This window comes from Pleurodeles waltl, chromosome 7 (assembly GCF_031143425.1).
Source record: "Pleurodeles waltl isolate 20211129_DDA chromosome 7, aPleWal1.hap1.20221129, whole genome shotgun sequence".
In the NCBI taxonomy this organism is placed as follows: Eukaryota; Metazoa; Chordata; class Amphibia; order Caudata; family Salamandridae; genus Pleurodeles; species Pleurodeles waltl.
This window is the reverse complement of record NC_090446.1, coordinates 1,500,946,970-1,500,963,935: the sequence shown is the minus strand read 5'-3', so window position 1 is coordinate 1,500,963,935 and position 16,966 is coordinate 1,500,946,970. Positions and strand designations below refer to the sequence as shown.

General features: G+C 46.6%; 1 protein-coding gene across 1 annotated transcript in view; it reads right to left on the bottom strand.

Annotated features, from left to right (window-relative positions):
• LOC138246589 (ly6/PLAUR domain-containing protein 3-like) overlaps window positions 1–16,966 on the bottom strand; it is a 71,613-nt gene that overhangs the window by 15,329 nt on the left and 39,318 nt on the right. The window contains exon 4 of the mRNA XM_069201283.1: window positions 8,852–8,998. Coding sequence (XP_069057384.1) covers window positions 8,852–8,998 — 147 coding nt within the window. The remainder of the gene's footprint in view (window positions 1–8,851; window positions 8,999–16,966) is intronic.

Genomic DNA, 16,966 nt, shown 5'->3' with positions numbered 1-16,966 from the left:
CGTCCCCCACACCACCGCCGCTCTTGCCAAGGTCGGATGGCACCCAGCTTAGGTGGTATTCTCGGGAATTATGTCAGGCAAGAGTGGAGCTGGGGAATTATGAATCTGCCATTATGGCCGGCTAGCCACGGCCCCCCAAACATCTCGTATTGATAAGCCCACACTGATTCCAGTGATGGATTTATCAATACATCCACCCAGAGGGCACCCTAGAGGTGCCCCCGAAAACTTAACAACTGCCAGTGTGCCCACTGACCAGTTGTGGCAAATATGCCACCAATAGATTTTAATCTAACCCCACAGGGTGACAGTCTTTGCTCTCTGGAAGTCAGAAACAACAGGCTGTCTTGGCTGGGGTGTTACACGGTCGTTCCCACAGGATGGCCTGCATTCCAAGGCAGGAGCTTCAAAGAAGCCCACCACCTTTGGTATGTAGATCTGGCTCTCCTCATAGGACCATGCCAACCCCCCCTGCCACAGGGCCCATCTGGCACCTGTACAAATAGCAAAATTACTTAAGCAGGAGGTGTGTTGCACTTCTAAGATGGAGACAACCCTAGGGTGGTCAGCCTGAAGTGGACACAACTTTAGAAATTCTGCCATCTTGCATGTGTCGGAATTTAGGATTCTGGACAGGGTGATGACCCCTTCCAACAGGATGTGGTCATCTAGGGGGTGTAGTGATGCCCAGAGTAGGCAGCCTATTGGCTACTACCCTTTGCTCCCCTTAAAGCCCCCTAAATTGAGTATTGAGGGGGCCCCCTGATACCAGACCCTCAGAACTTCGCTGGACACAAAAAGAGTGTACAAAAAACCTGCTGAACCTGAGGACCGAAGAGGATGACTGACTTGGCGCCAACCCTGCCTGCCTGCTGCACCCAAACGTTGAAAAGCAACTGACCTGTCCTGCCGCTGCAGCTTCCAAGATACAGAGAAGAGTAGCCAGTATTACGCAGATCACCAAGAAGTCCCTTGGAGCAGAGGAGCTGCTTCCCTGCATCTGCAGGTACCCAAGAAGGAACTGTGAGGACCGGAGCTGCCAAAATCCTGATGCCGAACAGCACCACTGCACCCGAGCTGCCTAGCCCGAACTGAAGTGGGCCAATGGTGCCAATGTGGCTCCCCGGACCTGCAGAGATGAAGCCCACCCTGTGCATGTCCACTGTGGACTTCCCGATGGCATCTGCAGCCTGTTTCTGCAGACCCCCTCCACCTGCGAGTAACTCCAGCACTGAACCCAACACCAAAAGACACCACTGCACCCGAGCCCCAAACCTGAGGAGTGGACCAACGGTGTCCCCACATTCCCGAGGACCTCAAGGGTCAAACCCCCCTGTGTGTTTCCCCGGACGGACTTTCCAGTCCCAGCTTGCAGCAACTTTGTGACCGGACAGTTTCCCATTGAAGTGAATAGAACACCCAACTCCATAACACACTTCTGCACCCAGATGCCCCAGAGCCCCCCCAGGTGCACTGTTGGTGTGGCCTTGGAGTTTGCCCCATACTCACCTCATGTCCAGAAGAACAGTCCTGTAAGGCGTTGCTGAGTGTCCTTATGCAGTGTCTGTTTTCCCCCCATAGGATACCATTGGGCACCTGATGCTGAAAAGCACCTCTGCACCCGGACGCTCCAGTGTCTTCTGAAGTGACCTGTTGGTGCTGCTTTGGACCTTGCCCCATACTTACCTTAACTCCAGAAGATTGGTCCTGTCGGTCATTCCTAAGTATCAGTATGCAGTATATGTTTTTCACCTATAGGATAACATTACCGCTCCAAAAATTGCAGTGTCAACTTTTGAAAAGTGTAAAAATTAATAACTCGAAAAGCGCTCACCCGCTTCCAATAATCTTGGTATTGAAATTTATATAGATGTATGTATTATTTTTATAAATTGGTATTGTATTTCTTTATTGGGTGTGTGTCTCACTTACTGTCTATGTGTGTGCAATACATGCTTAGCCATACCCACTGATATGCCTAACTGCTCGACCCCACTACCCAAAAACAGAGAACTTGGGACGTCACTTGTGCCTCTGTGATACCTCTGGGGATTTCTTGGACTCTTTACACAGTGTAACTCGTTTTGGTCAACTATATAAAAAAAACTGCTTCATAGAACTCAGATGAAGGAAAGCCTCTGTGAAGGAGTCAGGTGTGACTTTGTCAGGTTGATTGAGAACATGAACAATGTCAGGAAGTTCACCATCATCTAGAGGTGACTGGACATCTCCCAAGAAGCCTGTGGATCTCATTTGGGCATGGCGTTGAAGCACCACACTTGTCCCAATAGCCTCTCCTACACAATCAGTGGTGTCTAGCCATGACTGGATTACAAAATGAGCCACATCTTGGACATCCTGAATAGTTTGCGCCAAAGAAGCTGGTACGTCTTCTGGAACCACAGTAAGATCTCGCCAACCATGCACCAGAGTGAATGAATGTAGCGACCCAACAGGCAGCTCAAATTGACCGACAGCAGGGCTGAAACATCCTCATACCAAATCTTTCCATATATTTAAATGTTCAAAAGGCTTTAATAATTAACCTTGCTGGTGGATGATTGCCCTACCAAATTCTCAGGGGGTTGGATGACGAGTGTAAAAATATTAGGGTTGCATAGGGCTGGTCTATGGGGATGTATGACTTGGATATTGACCGAAGGGCTAGAACATGGTTTAGCCCAAGTGCGCAAGAGTGCTCATGAAGGTCAGCGAGGCCCTCATTGAAGGACCGAAAAGGTTTGGTTGGTGCCTGTTCAGGCTGAAGGACCTCAGTGAGGACATTGTTTTTTAACCTCTACAGTGGGAAGATGAAAGTCAAGGATTTTAACAACTATAACAGTCCTCAAGTCTGTGGCAACGGATGTACTTTCCTCAGTTGCTGGTCCAGAATGGGAAATCAGTCCAGTATCCGTTAAGGTATTCAATCCACTGGCATCTTGCAGGCTAACATACTAGTTGTCCTCAATACAGGATGGGGCAAACCTATCCACATCACCCCCAATGTCATATCCATAAGTCTGAGTCTGGTCGGAGTTCAAGCCAAAATTTTGGTGGAGCATCTGTGCATGGCTGCATAGTAATGGTATAGAGTCTGAGTCAGAAGGACTGAGTATTGGCTGCCCATCATCAGGATTGGGGTGAAGCCTCAGTTGAGGTCAAGACAAATTTGTCTCAGACTCAGATACCACAATAGGTTGTAGAACCTCCACCAATGACATTGATGGCAGCGTCAACATCCAAGGGATCGACTAAGATTTTGGTACTGGGCCCAAAGTCAACACTGGTACCAGTGGGGAACCCAAACCTGGTTCGAGGGGCACAGATGGTGCCAAGACTGTAACCCAACTGGAAGCCCCTGCGGATACTTGAGCCTAAAGGCGCTCCAGAGGTAACTGGAAGCATAACAAGCCTGTTCAGCATAGTCCTCTAAAGGCTTCCATCTGCTGCAACATCACAGATAGACCAGGACATTTGGGGTGCATCAGGACCAAGATTGTAATCAGCTCCTCTGTGGAACAGGAAAGAGTCATTCTAATGCTCTTGTGGCCTTTTGGAGAACGAGAGAGGGGAGAGGTGGACTTCTTTTGCTTCTTTGTGGACTTACCCAAAGACACCAACAGTGATGAGCCACAAGAACAACTTCGGGAGATGGTCTGCACTCTCTACTTCCACAGGGAACTGGATCTGAAAGAAGTTATTGAGGTTTCTTGCCATATAAAGCTTCTCTTTACTTTCTCAGATGGTTTTCAGATTCATCTGGGCACAGTTGTCGCAGAGCCCAAACAGCAGAGGCACACCTCGTGGGAGTCTGTCACTGACATATGTTTGTGACAATGCCTACAAGGTATAAACCTTGCAGCTTTAGAGGGTGACATATTCCCTTGCACACTGGAAGAATTTAAGAGAAAAAATAATTGAGTAAAAAACTCTTCAAGGGGTGAAGAAAAGGAGCACAGCTCCAGATCTACGTCTGAAGGTGCAGAGAGAAGGCAACTGATGTAAGCACAAATGATGGGTGCTTACATGATCCAATGTTTTTCACTTCCTGAGTAGAAGTAAATCAGTGCAGAGATGCAAGGCGCCAAGTAGTGGCATGCAGGACAACAACTTTTCGTGTTTCTAAATCCAGTCTGGCTCCTGGGGATATTTACAAGTTTATGAATCTACGGTTATAAGTATTCATCAGAGATGCATGTTATGTTATAATTTTAGTTAGAGTGAGTGATGAGAAATATATAGAATATATATAGAAATATATAGAAAATATCACTTGGATGACCAAGATCAGTGAGAAGACGTGTCTTTAGATCCTTCTTGAAGAGGGTGAAATATGAACATAGGGGGATTTATATGTTGGTGGTAAGGATACTCTGCTGCAATGGCAATGGAGAATCCTTACCAACAATATAATGGTCTGCCTGCCTAATTTAGATAAGGGCAGGCCATAGGTTTGGCTACAGTAGTGATTAATCCATTCCAACCATAGCCAAACCTCTCCGACAGTCCTACAGAGTAAGGGCTGTCAGAGAAATAGCTATATGGCTGCCCACGCAACCAAGATGGGCGGACATATTGGGGGTCATTCTGACCTTGGCGGTAAAATCCGCCAGGGCCAACGACCGCGGGAGCACCGCCAACAGGCTGGAGGTGCTCCCTTGGGCATTCTGACTGCGGCGGTACAGCCGCAGTCAGAAACGGAAAACCGGTGGTGTACCGCCGGTTTTCCGCTGCCCTGGGGAATCCTCCATGGCGGCGCAGCTTGCTGCGCTGCCATGGGGATTCCGACCCCCATACCGCCATCCTGTTCCTGGCGGTTTTGGCCACCAGGCACAGGATGGCGGTATGGGGTGTTGTGGGGCCCCAGGGGGCCCCTGCAGTGCCCATGCCAATGGCATGGGCAGTGCAGGGGCCCCCGTAACAGGGCCTCACCAAGATTTTCAGTGTCTGCCATGCAGACACTGAAAATCGCGACGGGTGCAACTGCACCCGTCGCACCCCTTCCACTCCGCCGGCTCCATTCGGAGCCGGCATCCTCATGGAAGGGTGTTTCCCGCTGGGCTGGCGGGCGGTCTTCTGGCGGTCACCCGCCAGCCCAGCGGGAAACCCAGAATACCCGCGGCGGTCTTTTGACCGCGCAGCGGTATTCTGGCGGTTCCAGCCAGGCCGGCGGCTTCCGCCGCCGGCCGGGGTCAGAATGACCCCCATAGTCATTTGTTTACTGTCCATCATCACCAGAAGAACACTGAAATGCTAATAATGCCCTGCTTGCCATAGCAGATGTCTCCCATGGCGAGGAACGCATTATCGTTTTTAATTTTAAAAAGAAAATCCCGCTTCAGGATTTTCTCTTTGAAAATGAAGAAATAAAACTGTTTGGTGCAGGTCTGCATCATGCTAAAGTAGCCCTGTGCCAAACAGTGAAATGCACTGACAGGAACTGCCATGACAGCAGTTCCCGCCAATGCTTGTTCGTCATTTAAAAAAGTGTTGGGCAGTCCCTCTGCCAGGGGAACAGAGTAATTTACTCCATCCCCTTGGGGGAACGATGGGCCATGCACCAACTTACAAATGAGGCACTCAGTCTGAGGTCAATGGAAAGAGGGTTTCAAAGTTGTGCTGAAGACAACATTAATGAAAGGTTTATAAATATTATAAATCAGTTTGATGGGATGCTTGGAGACACAGCATTGGGCAAAGTTTTGAAAATATCATCCTGTGCCTTCAGTTTGGATTGGCATTCTTGGCATTGGTTTTCAGGGTGCATTATCAGAATACTGCTCTCTGAAATGTAATCTGGGATAAATACAATGCCCTATGTATTGAGTAAGAAAATATCACCCTACTGGAGCTAATAATAACATATCTACACAATGAGACTATATTTATGGCACAATATTTATGTCATAACAATGTTGCCATGTACAATATTCTGATACAGAACTGTTTTCAGTGACCATTTTGTATAAATGCATACACGTATGTGTTGTTTGTTGGTGCAAACATAGCCAAACAGCAGAAGAGCCGTATACTGGGTCAAAGGAAAACATACAGCCAGTGATTAAAAAGGTAGATAGTTCCTGGGAACAGATTGATCTATAAAGGTTTCAAATGCCTTCTTTTGTTGCAAGCTCTGGCTTGCCTGCGCTGTGGCCCAGGAGAGAATAAGCCCTAGTTGATGTCCTTTAAAACCCCTATCTGCCCAGTTTGCCTTTTAGAAACACAGCAAATCCAGTGAACGCACAGATATCTGTACCAATGGAAAAAAAATGTTGGGAGCCCTACAGATGTATGCCACTCGTGTTTCACTGGATTGGAGATCCTTCATACTTGGGCAATCTGAAGACGCCAAAAGAGCCTTTGAAATCCAATGTGCAAATTGAATTGCTCACATGAAGCTGCCGATTCTCTTGCACCTCTAGACTGGGTCCTGTTCCTAAACAATTTCTAAAACAAAGGCTGTAATTTTTAGATGATCCAGACACGATTTTGAATCTAGTCCTAAGGGTTTTCCACGTGTCACTACAATTCACCTTCAAGAGGGTGCACTTTTCTAGGAGATGTGTGTGATTTCTATAGATCACTTGGAGTCCTGAATGTGGGTGGAAGAGTGCCTAGAAAAGAAACCCAAAAATTCAGCATATGGATTTTTGCACAAACACTCTTTTTGTGGTACGTATATACAATCTTCCCAGTCCGGTCAGTGAATTCGTCCAGAAGGCCTGCTCAGTCATTGATAAGGTCCTAACACTCCCGAGGCCCCTCTGTATCCTTTTCAGTTAAGATCACACAGCAAGAGGCTTCTTCATGACATTGACATAGCACCTTTTCTACCCACTCACCCCCTTGACCTTGCCTTTCTCTCTATCTAATGATTTAAACTCAGCTAGCACACCCTTTTATTCTACCCACTACACATCAAAATTCCTTCTTCCTTCTTCGAACCAACACTATTTGCCTCTATATCTGTAGGGAGCTGGGTTCTGGTTGTAGTAACCCCCCCCCCACCCCAGACACACACTTTTGGGTTTTAGATGCAACTTTGACTGAAGTGCTCTGGGTTCCTGCTAAGCAAGTCCCCAGCACCAGTGTTCCTTCCCCCAAAAAAGCCACCTAGTCACTTGATGCCCAAGTGACCAGGCCCTTCAGCATCTTTGTAAGTCCCTAGTAATTGGTACCCTTGGTATCTAGGGCATGGGTACTGAAGAGGGCCCCTAAGAGCTGCAGCACAACTTGTCACTCTAAGGGACCCAGCACCAAACTTATGCACACTGCCATTGCAAGCTGCATGGGAAACATCTTGTATTGATAAGCCCACACTGATCCTAGTGAGGGATTTACCAATACGTGCACACAGAGGGTACCCTAGAGGTGCCCCCGAAAACCTCCCAAGTGCTGGTGTGCCTACTGACCAGTTCTGGCCAGTCTTCCACCAGCAGACGTGAACCTAACCCCACACATTGAGAGCATTTGCTCTCTGGAAGTAAAAATAAAAAGCACCGCCTATCAGGGGTGGGGTGTTACCCACTCCTCCTCACAGGATGATCTGCATTCTAAGGCAGGAGCTCACAGATTTCCCAGTGCCACCTGAAGTGACCTGTTGGTACTGCTTTGGACCTTGTACCATGCTCACCTTAATTCCAGATTAATGGTCCTCTAAGTCGTTGCTAAGTATCAGTATGCAGTATATGTTTTACCCCATAGGATAACATCACCGCTCCAAAAATTGCACTGTCAACTGTTGAAAACTGTAAAAATTCATAACTCGAAAAGTACTCACCTAATTACAGTGATCTTGGTATCAAAATTTATATAAAAGTATGTGTTATTTTTATAAATTGGTGTTGGATTTCTTTATTGAGTGCGTTTCTCACTTTACTGTAATAGTGTGTGCCATACATGCTTAGGACTACCCTCTAATATGCTTAATTGCTCGACCACATTACTTTAAAAAAGAGCTTTTGGGGTGTCATTTGTGCCTCTGTGATACCTCTGGGGATTGCTTAGACTCTTTGCACAGTGTACCTCGTTTTGGTCCACTATATAAAGAGCTAGCATCCTACAATATCCACATGAAGATTTTCACCCAGTCAGTCAGTTGCCATCTGCTCTCTAATGACCCCTGACCTTTAATTCACCAGTTAGGTTGGCATAGTCAGCAATGATACTGAAGGGGCACCAGGGCTGGCTTTAAGGTAATGCGACTGGTGCAACCACACTTGGCACTGGCTTTAGGGTGGGCACTGTGTTTGGAAATAACTTATGGGTTTTAAAAGTTCTTACTGCAGAGTTTCTTGTTTGTCCAGTAATTTTCAGACAACAATAAAAATGTCAAGATAATTCTGGTGATTAATGTTCCTGCTGAAGATAGATTGAAGCTTCGTCTAGTGCCAATTTTGACTCATCATAAAGTAGCATAGAGGGGTAATATGCCTGCTACAAAGGGTGTGTACCACGCAAATCACTGAACCGTATTTTATGTGGATTGCTCAGTAGGCTACTGCTTTTGTCAGAGTAAACCTTTTCTGACTTGCAGCTCATAAATTACACTCCTAATATAGAACGTTTTGTTTTTCTCCCTTTTATGCTGACCTCAGGAGACCACAATCCCTGTGATGACTGTGATTCCTAATGGGTCGCTAATTGCAACATAACTCATTAATATTCATTAGGTAGGTCGATTTGCTCCCCACAAGTAATCCCTAAATGAAACTCAATGAGTTTCATACATTAGGAATACCATTTTCCTAACTGCGATCCGGAGAGAATTGCAGCTAGGAAATCAATATACCTAATGTCTGTATATCTGGCCTTTTGTCGCTTTCTAGCTATATTACATTATGTGGTTTACCTAGAGCTACGGTGCCACTCCCTTGATAGCAGATTGGAGAATGATCCGGGCATCTCACGACTGCAGCATTCTGAGCGGAGCACTGGTCCTCTGAGATACCGATGCAGGAGTAACATTCTTGATTGCTGGGGACCAAAGAGCTATTGCCTGAAAGAAAAGAAAAGGATACATGTTGGTTATCATCCAAAGCCAATACAGCATATTTATATCAGTGGGACCCAAACACACAAGACACTAACTATGAAGAAAATAGAGGGGCGAACTGATGGCCTCAATGTTAGATGTCAATATAGTGAATTCTGTTTCACTGGCTTTAATAGGATTGCAGCACCAAGATTTATATTCTCATTGATACTCATTGATACAGGGCTTTACATCCAAGTTACTGTTACAAAGGGTAAAAAAGCTGCTTTCTATAGATAGATGTGCCTTACTGCTGGAAATCCATGAATATATGACAGCTACTCAGAAATAAATCTTTGCAAATCAGGTCACAGGACAGGAACAGCTAGGTCACCTTTAAGTAACATCTGTTTAATTTCTGGACCAGTTTGATGCTTTTACACATATGCTGATGTAATTACATCGCCTTCATTATACATCCTACACAGTGCAATCAAACCACATACACATCATATCTTAGAGCGACCTCTGACCCTGCATCCTTGCAGGCAGGTCGCTTCCTCCTCACCACTGCTCCGGTAAGTGGTGCCATTGTTTTGGGCTTGTTTGGGCTTGTCTGGGCTTGTTTTGGGCTTCTTGGCTTCTCCTCTCCCGGAAGGTTCGCGCAGCTGCTTCCCCGAGGCCCGACCCCCTCTCTCCTCCTCGGAGCTCTTCCCGCTCCTGACTCCTGCTGCCCCCGCTCCCCCGGGAAAACTGTCACCCACGCCCTGGTCAGCAGCAGATTGGACTACGGAAACACCCTATATGCAGGAATAACAACCAAACTCCTAACAAAGCTGCAAAGAATCCAGAATGCATCCGCCCGCCTCATTCTGGAAATCCCACGCCGAGACCACATTTCCCCCCACCTCAGAGACCTTCACTGGCTACCAGTATCAAGGAGGATCACATACAAACTCCTCATCCATGCACACAAGGCCCTCCACGACACAGGCCCAGCCTACCTCAACGACAGACTCACCTACCACACCCCTACCCGCAATCTTTGCTCCACCAGCTTCGCCCTAGCCTCCATCCCCTGCATCACCGCCGGAGGAAGATCCTTCTCTCACCTAGCCGCCAAGACCTGGAACTCCCTACCGCTCCACCTTTGCCAGACCCAAGACCTCTTAACATTCAGGAAACGCCTCAAGACATGGCTCTACGACCAGTAGCTCCCCCGCGCCTTGAGACCCTAATGGGTGATTAGTGCGCTCTATAAATCCTTGATTGATTGATTGATAGAAAATGTGGTCCATATAGACAACTAAGCTCAAAAACATTGGTTCAAATTTGTGACTGACAATTTTTTCTCACTACGTGTTCTAATATACTTTTCTAACAACTCATTCCTTATCAACCAAAGCCTATAATCTCTGAAGGACACTTTTATGTTTCGACTGAGGGATTGTTGAGAAATGTTTAGAAAGTCAGGTCCAAAATGTGAACATTGAACATGGGTCAATTAAAAACATTTTCTTTGGGTTACATCCTCTAGCAAGATGTTGTACCCGGCACACCATCAGGTGGCTTTGTTCTATTCCGGGCATTGTGGTCTCCGTCGTTGGCACCAGAAGTGACATTACGGTCACCTATATAGGTGCCACCCTGGCACATGGACGTCAATAATTTTTCACGACTTTCCACACCAGGATTGCAGAGCCATGAAGTGCACTGACATTTGTGTGTCCAAACTAGGGCCCTGAAATGGATTATCCCTAACCCTAGAAATCTGTCTGGGGGGAGGCATGGGTGGGTCAGTAAGGAATATGCAGCTAGGTATAGGTCCATACTCACAAGCCGCTTATGCTGCCAGTGTGTCACTTTTTTCGACGCACTGACAGCGCAAGCTGCAGGTCCATATCTACACGGCCACACAAAGCCACAAGCAAGTCGCTGCGTTGCCTTACTCTGCATCAAAGAGGCATCTCATGGGTGTTGCATGGGTGTTTCCATACAACACCCATGGATTTTGATGCATTCCCATATTTACAAGGATTTTTAAACCTGTGGATGTGTCAAAAGCCTACGCCTCCCCATTCTGCAGCAAACATAGAAAGAGGAAACGCCTCTTGTGAATGTTTCTGTGCAGGAAGGTGCCCCTTCATGCACAAAAACAATCATCCTTGCAACGCAGACACCCTTGCACAATGGTGCAAGTGTCTGGATTAGTGCACGGCAGCCCACTGTGCACCAGCACAGGGGAAAAGGGCAGTAATGCGCCGTATCTTGTAGATACAGCACATTCTTGCCCTTTCCTTTTGACGCAGGGCAGCATTGCAAGAAGGCATGTGGCGCTGCCCTGCATCAAAAGATTGTAAATATGCCACATAGTCTCCACAAGATAATGTGTCTCCAAAGGTAAGTAACTTGTTCTTCTGATTGAGATTTCTAGCTGCAGATTCTTTACCTCTGAATAGATACCCAAGCAGTATCATCCAGCAGTCAGTTGGGGAAAAATTTGCTTGAGTACAAAGTCCTGCAGGACCGAACTGTCAAAATGTCCACCCCTGCAGACCTGACTGTCCAGGCAGAAGTGTTTGGCAAACATGTGAAGGGATGCCCAAGTTGCTGCCTGGCAGATGTCTAGGAGTGGGACTCCACATGCTAACGCAGTGGTAGCAGTTTTTCCTCTGGTGGAATGGGCCATCAGGAGGCTGCTTTTTAGCCTCAGCACAGCAGATCCTAATATAGAGAAAAACCCAATGTGAAATGGTTCACTTCCATACTGCCTGACCTTTCTTTGTCCAACATACCCCACGAAGGGGTGGTTGTTTATCCGGAACTCTTTTATGCACTCAAGGTAGAACAACAACGCTCTTTTTGGGTCCAGACCGTGGAGTCACTCCTCTTCTTTAGAGGGATGTGTAAAAGGTGGGCAGGGTGACAGATTATCTGAAATGAAATGGGCTCACCACCTTAGGAAGGAAAGAGGCTCTAGTGCAAAGTACCACTTTGTCTGGAAACACCATCAAATAGGGAGACTTGGATGACAAAGCCTTCAGCTCACTCATCCTCCGGGCAGGTGTTATTGCCACTAGAAAGGCCGTCCTGAGGGTAATCCGTCTGAGGGGACAATTGTGCAGAGGCTCCCATGAGCACACATTAGGAAGGTGAGAACCAAATTGAGGTCCCACTGAGGCATAATGAAGGGTGAAATGGAAACATATGTACAAGTCCTTTAAGGAATATCTTCACAATAGGGGACTTGAAGAGAGAAAGTTGGTCAGGCTGCCGGATGAAGGCAGACAGCGCAGAAAGATAACCCTTATGAGTACCCAGAGCAGAGCCCTGCTGAGCAAGGGTAAGAATGAAGAGAAGAATATCAGAAAGAGAGGCAGAAGAGGGTTGATAGACTTTTCTGTACAATACACTACACATTGTTGCCATCGGCAGGCGTACACTGTTTTGGTGGAGGGACGCCTGGCTGCCAGAATAATATTACAGACTTCAGGAGGAAGGTCAAAGGCTGTCAAGTGCTGCAAACTCAATCTCCATGCAAGAAGGCTGAGAGTTGACAGGTTTGGGTGGAGAACCATCCACTGCTGCTGCAGTCTGATTGGAGGATCAATGCTCATTCTCAGAAGCTCAGGATACCAGACTCTCAATGCACAGTCCAGAGCCAGAAGAATGACTTGGGACTGGCCCTCATAAGTGACTTGATCCCTTATAAGGAGACTAAGAGGGCTTAGAGGCTGCAGCTGCCGGCGGATGGTGATGGAAGACCTCTGCTTACATGACCCATGGGGTTGGATTGCACCGCTGACTTGTCCGCACAAAGGTTGGGAATCTTACGCAGGGCAGTGGCTCACATAGGGTTAGAGCGGTGGCATGCCCCTTCCTTAGCCACAAAAGGGTTGAAAGGCACACTAGGATGTGGGGCCACTGAGAGGCCCAAGGACTTGGCCGTAGCTCCCAAGTCCTTACAATGCTCCAGCACCGAGTTTGCCTTCTCTACAAAGAGACAAGTCCCATGAAGGGCATGTCCATGAGGTTGGCCTGGACATCCCCCAAAAAGCCAGATGTACTCAACCAGGGATGGAGTCTAAGAGCTACCATCAACGAAACAGCTCTGCCCAGTGAGTCGGTTGTGTCCGAGCCACACCTGATGGTGAATTTTGTTGTATTTCTCTTGTCTTTGACTGCTTGAGAGAGGATGGTCCAGGCCTCCTCCAGGACCTGTGGCAGCACTTGCACAACTGTGTCCCACAAGGTGTGTGGGTGACGACCCAAAAGGCATGCAGTGTGCACCGACCGCAATGCAGGGATAGTGGAAGAAAACATTTTCTTTCTAAAGGTGCCCAGCCTCTTGTATTCCATGTCCGGGGGAGCGGCAGGGAATGCACCTTGGGAACTTGAGGCTTGGGCTACCAAGCTCTTAGTAGTGAGGTGTTGAGTGAGGAAACTAGGGCCCTCTGGAGTGGGCGATGGGGCAGGCAATTGTCCTGTTCACAGGAACCGCTATGCTGGGTTTTGACCACAATCGCAGCAAAACATCAGTCAGTGCCTCATTGAAGAGGAGCAGAGGTTCTGAGGAGGAAGCCCCAGGCAGAAGCACTTCTGTCAAGAGGTTAGTTGTGACCGCCACAGAAGGCAGTTTGGGGTTGAGGACCTTTGCTGCCCTCTTCACCACCTTTGCATATGATGCTCCCTCCTTTGAAGCCATGGTAAGGGGAGAAAGCAAACCAGTATCTCAAGATGTGTCCAGTCTACTGGCATCCCCTCATTCCTCATACCGATCCAATTTACTATGTGTGGCCAATTGGTATTCCAAAGGGTCCAGTGACCCCTGCTATTCTTCCCCAATGCCTGGCTGCTCAGATCAATACTTAGGCTACAACCTAGGACCAATGGGCCCTGTCAGCATCAGTAGCGGTGTTGATCGATGCTGTTCCAAATCCGAGTTGTCTGGGATGAGAATGGGGCTTGCGGCGCTAGTGGACACCAGCGGCATCAGCATCAGCACCGGCACTGGAAATGGTTGGTTGCATGACTGGCACCGGTCTGGATTTTTGATTGGCTCCACAAGACCTCATCTGATCCGAAGCTGGAGCCATTGGCGCTCTGTAATTGTACTGTATTCAGGGGATAGTACTACCGCACCCCGGTGACCGCCCCTTTCCTGGGGCAATCAGCTATTATGTATGCAGGGGGGCCCCCACAGCAACGAGTACTGCCATCTCCCAGGTTAATTAATATAATGTGTGAGGGGGTGATGCCCCCCCCCCAGGGACCACCACCTCCCCCTGGCAATCAATATAATGTATAGGGGGGGTCTGTGCAGCCCCCGCACTCTGGGGACCACCACCTCCCTGGGGCTCAAATAGCTAAAAAGGAAGGGGTCCATCGCAGACCCCCAGCCCAGGGGATCACCACCTCCCTGGGGCAAAATTGAATGAAGAAAGGGGTCCGCGTGGTCTCCCTCATGGAGGCATACATGGCCCTGGGGCTGCCACTGCCCAGGGCCAGCTCCTGCTACCTTCCGATGTGCCCGCCCTCAGGAGGTAGCTATTTGCTTTTGCTTGGCAGGAGCTGACAGCTCCCACCAAGCAAAAGAAAACATAACTCTGGTTTCAGCAAGTGGGAGCTGAGTGGGGGGCAGGGTCATGTTCTTCCATTTTATTCCCTCAAAAATACTTGGTATGAACTATGAAGGTATTATAATCATAGATGTAGCAAAATAAAAAAAATATAACAGTTGTTTAATAAAAAAAAAACTTTCATTGGTTAAGATGGAAACAATGCTCTTCAGCACTGCGGTCTGCATATGGATTTTCTTTAAAACTATGTTTTGTTCCTTAAAGCCACTTTTGATATATAAGAATGCAGCTCCACTAATCAGCTCTACTATATTTCATTTTCAAGTACTTTACTAAAGTACTTTACTAAACGTTCCAGCAGCCACCATTATCTTTACTCTGCTTCTGTCTCTTCTAGCGTCTGATGAAGTCATTGCACTCTCCTGTCTCAGACCTCTGTATTTGTCTGCAGTCTCTGATTCCTTCTCACTATAGTCGTGTGTCACAGTTCGTGTCAATTCAGTTCTTATTATGGTACAAAACTCCGAAGAAGGTCCACATAACACCATATCAAAAAAGTAAAAACACAGTTATGCATTAAACATGTTGCATACTATTATAGTTATAAGAACTTATTCATACACTACAAAAGATGTTAAAAATTCTTCCCACCAACTAACACTAACAAGACTAAAAACAGTGCCCTTCAGGATAAAATAAAATATATTATTAAAACAATATCACAATTTCCTTAAAAGTGACACCATACATACTTAAGTCCAAAATGTGCTTGTGTTTATATCTCTGCATTGCTCATAGTTTGTGTTAACTGATCTGACAGATAGGAGCAATTCCTGTGCTATTTTGCATGTCGCACTGCCATCTAGTGATACTAGAGGGAGTTTCATCTTAGCAAAACATATTTTTGAAAGCCAGCTTGAAAAATGAAAGAAATTGCACTTTGAATATTGAGGCATTACGTCGTGGCGCCCCTGGGTAGTTTTGGAGGTGCACCAGGGTGCCGTGGCGCACAGATTGGGAACCTCTGCACTAGCAAGATGTTTGGTTGAAATGTTACAGTTACGTTTTGATGCACAGCGGCACAGAGTCACCTCTGGCCTACTTGTAAAGCTCTTGGGCCCATATTTATACTTTTGTAGCGCTGCATTTGCGCTGCTTTAGGACGCAAAAGCAGCGCAAACATACAAAATACAATTGTATTTTGTAAGTTTGTGCCGCTTTTGCGTAAAAAAATTCCCCAAATGCAGCGCTAAAAAAGTACAAAAATGGGCCTTGGAGGGTCACTCAGCAGGTTGAAGGTTCAAATCCTGGCATCTCATGTTTTTGTTTATTTACTCCTGTTTTGAATGTTAAACTTTCTATGTGATGGAACATTTACAACTTTTTCTCCATCACCATCTTTGGCACGAATGTCAGAGCTTTCTGGACACTGTGCACTAAGGAGTCATCTGTGGCCTAGCAGTTAAGGACTCAGACTCACACAGAATGTTAAGAGTCCCAGTTTAGGTGTGTCAGTTGTCATTTCTCAGCTTTAAATTCTTTTCAACTTAAAAAATTTAACGTACATACAAAAAGGCAAGCTCATTCTTTTTTACTTGTCAAACAATTTTTTTTTCTATTTGTCAGAACATTTCTCACTGTAAGTGGTGCAGGATTGGGTGGTTATAGTCGGTTGGCTGCATGTGCCTGGCTTGCCCCACTGCGCACGACCAAAGGTCGTGCACGGCGATAGTTGGATTAACATATAGTAATTAAAATTATTTTCTGGAAGAAAAAAAAAGTAGAAATTCAATGAAAAAAACAAAGGTAATAGGGATGCTATAGTTAGGCTCACATTTTAAACGTACAAAACCATAGAATGTCACCTGTTATAGTTAGAGTTATTTCAATTAACTATAACTCTTCCCCTAAGGTAACTATAACTCGCGCCCTCGCCATGCACTGCTAATTACCCCAGATAGTACAGCACTCATTACATCTTTTATTACATCATTGATAATATCACTGTAACATTTGTTCTAAAAATATTCATAAAAAAGCTGTGCATGGCGGGGGCGCAAGTTATAGTTACCTGAGGGCCCTCATTTACCATAATTCTGTGTGTGTGACACAACCTCACCTGAAACTTATTTCTGCATTGATCATATAGGCCACACTCCACACTAAGAGCTACGGTCCAGGTTTACTAAACTCATGCAACACAGAAATGCACTATATTTACTGAGTTATGTCGCACATCTGCTCTCTATTTGCGCTGTCACACTTGCTGCAGCCAGGCGCCACTACAGGCACCCTTGCATCATGCTGCAATGATGATTGTGTTTTGGTCAGTCTAGTTTTCTAGTTTTGTGCAGGAAGGGATACATTCCTGCACAAACAGTATCCTTAGAGGCCTATTCACTTTGTATGTGTG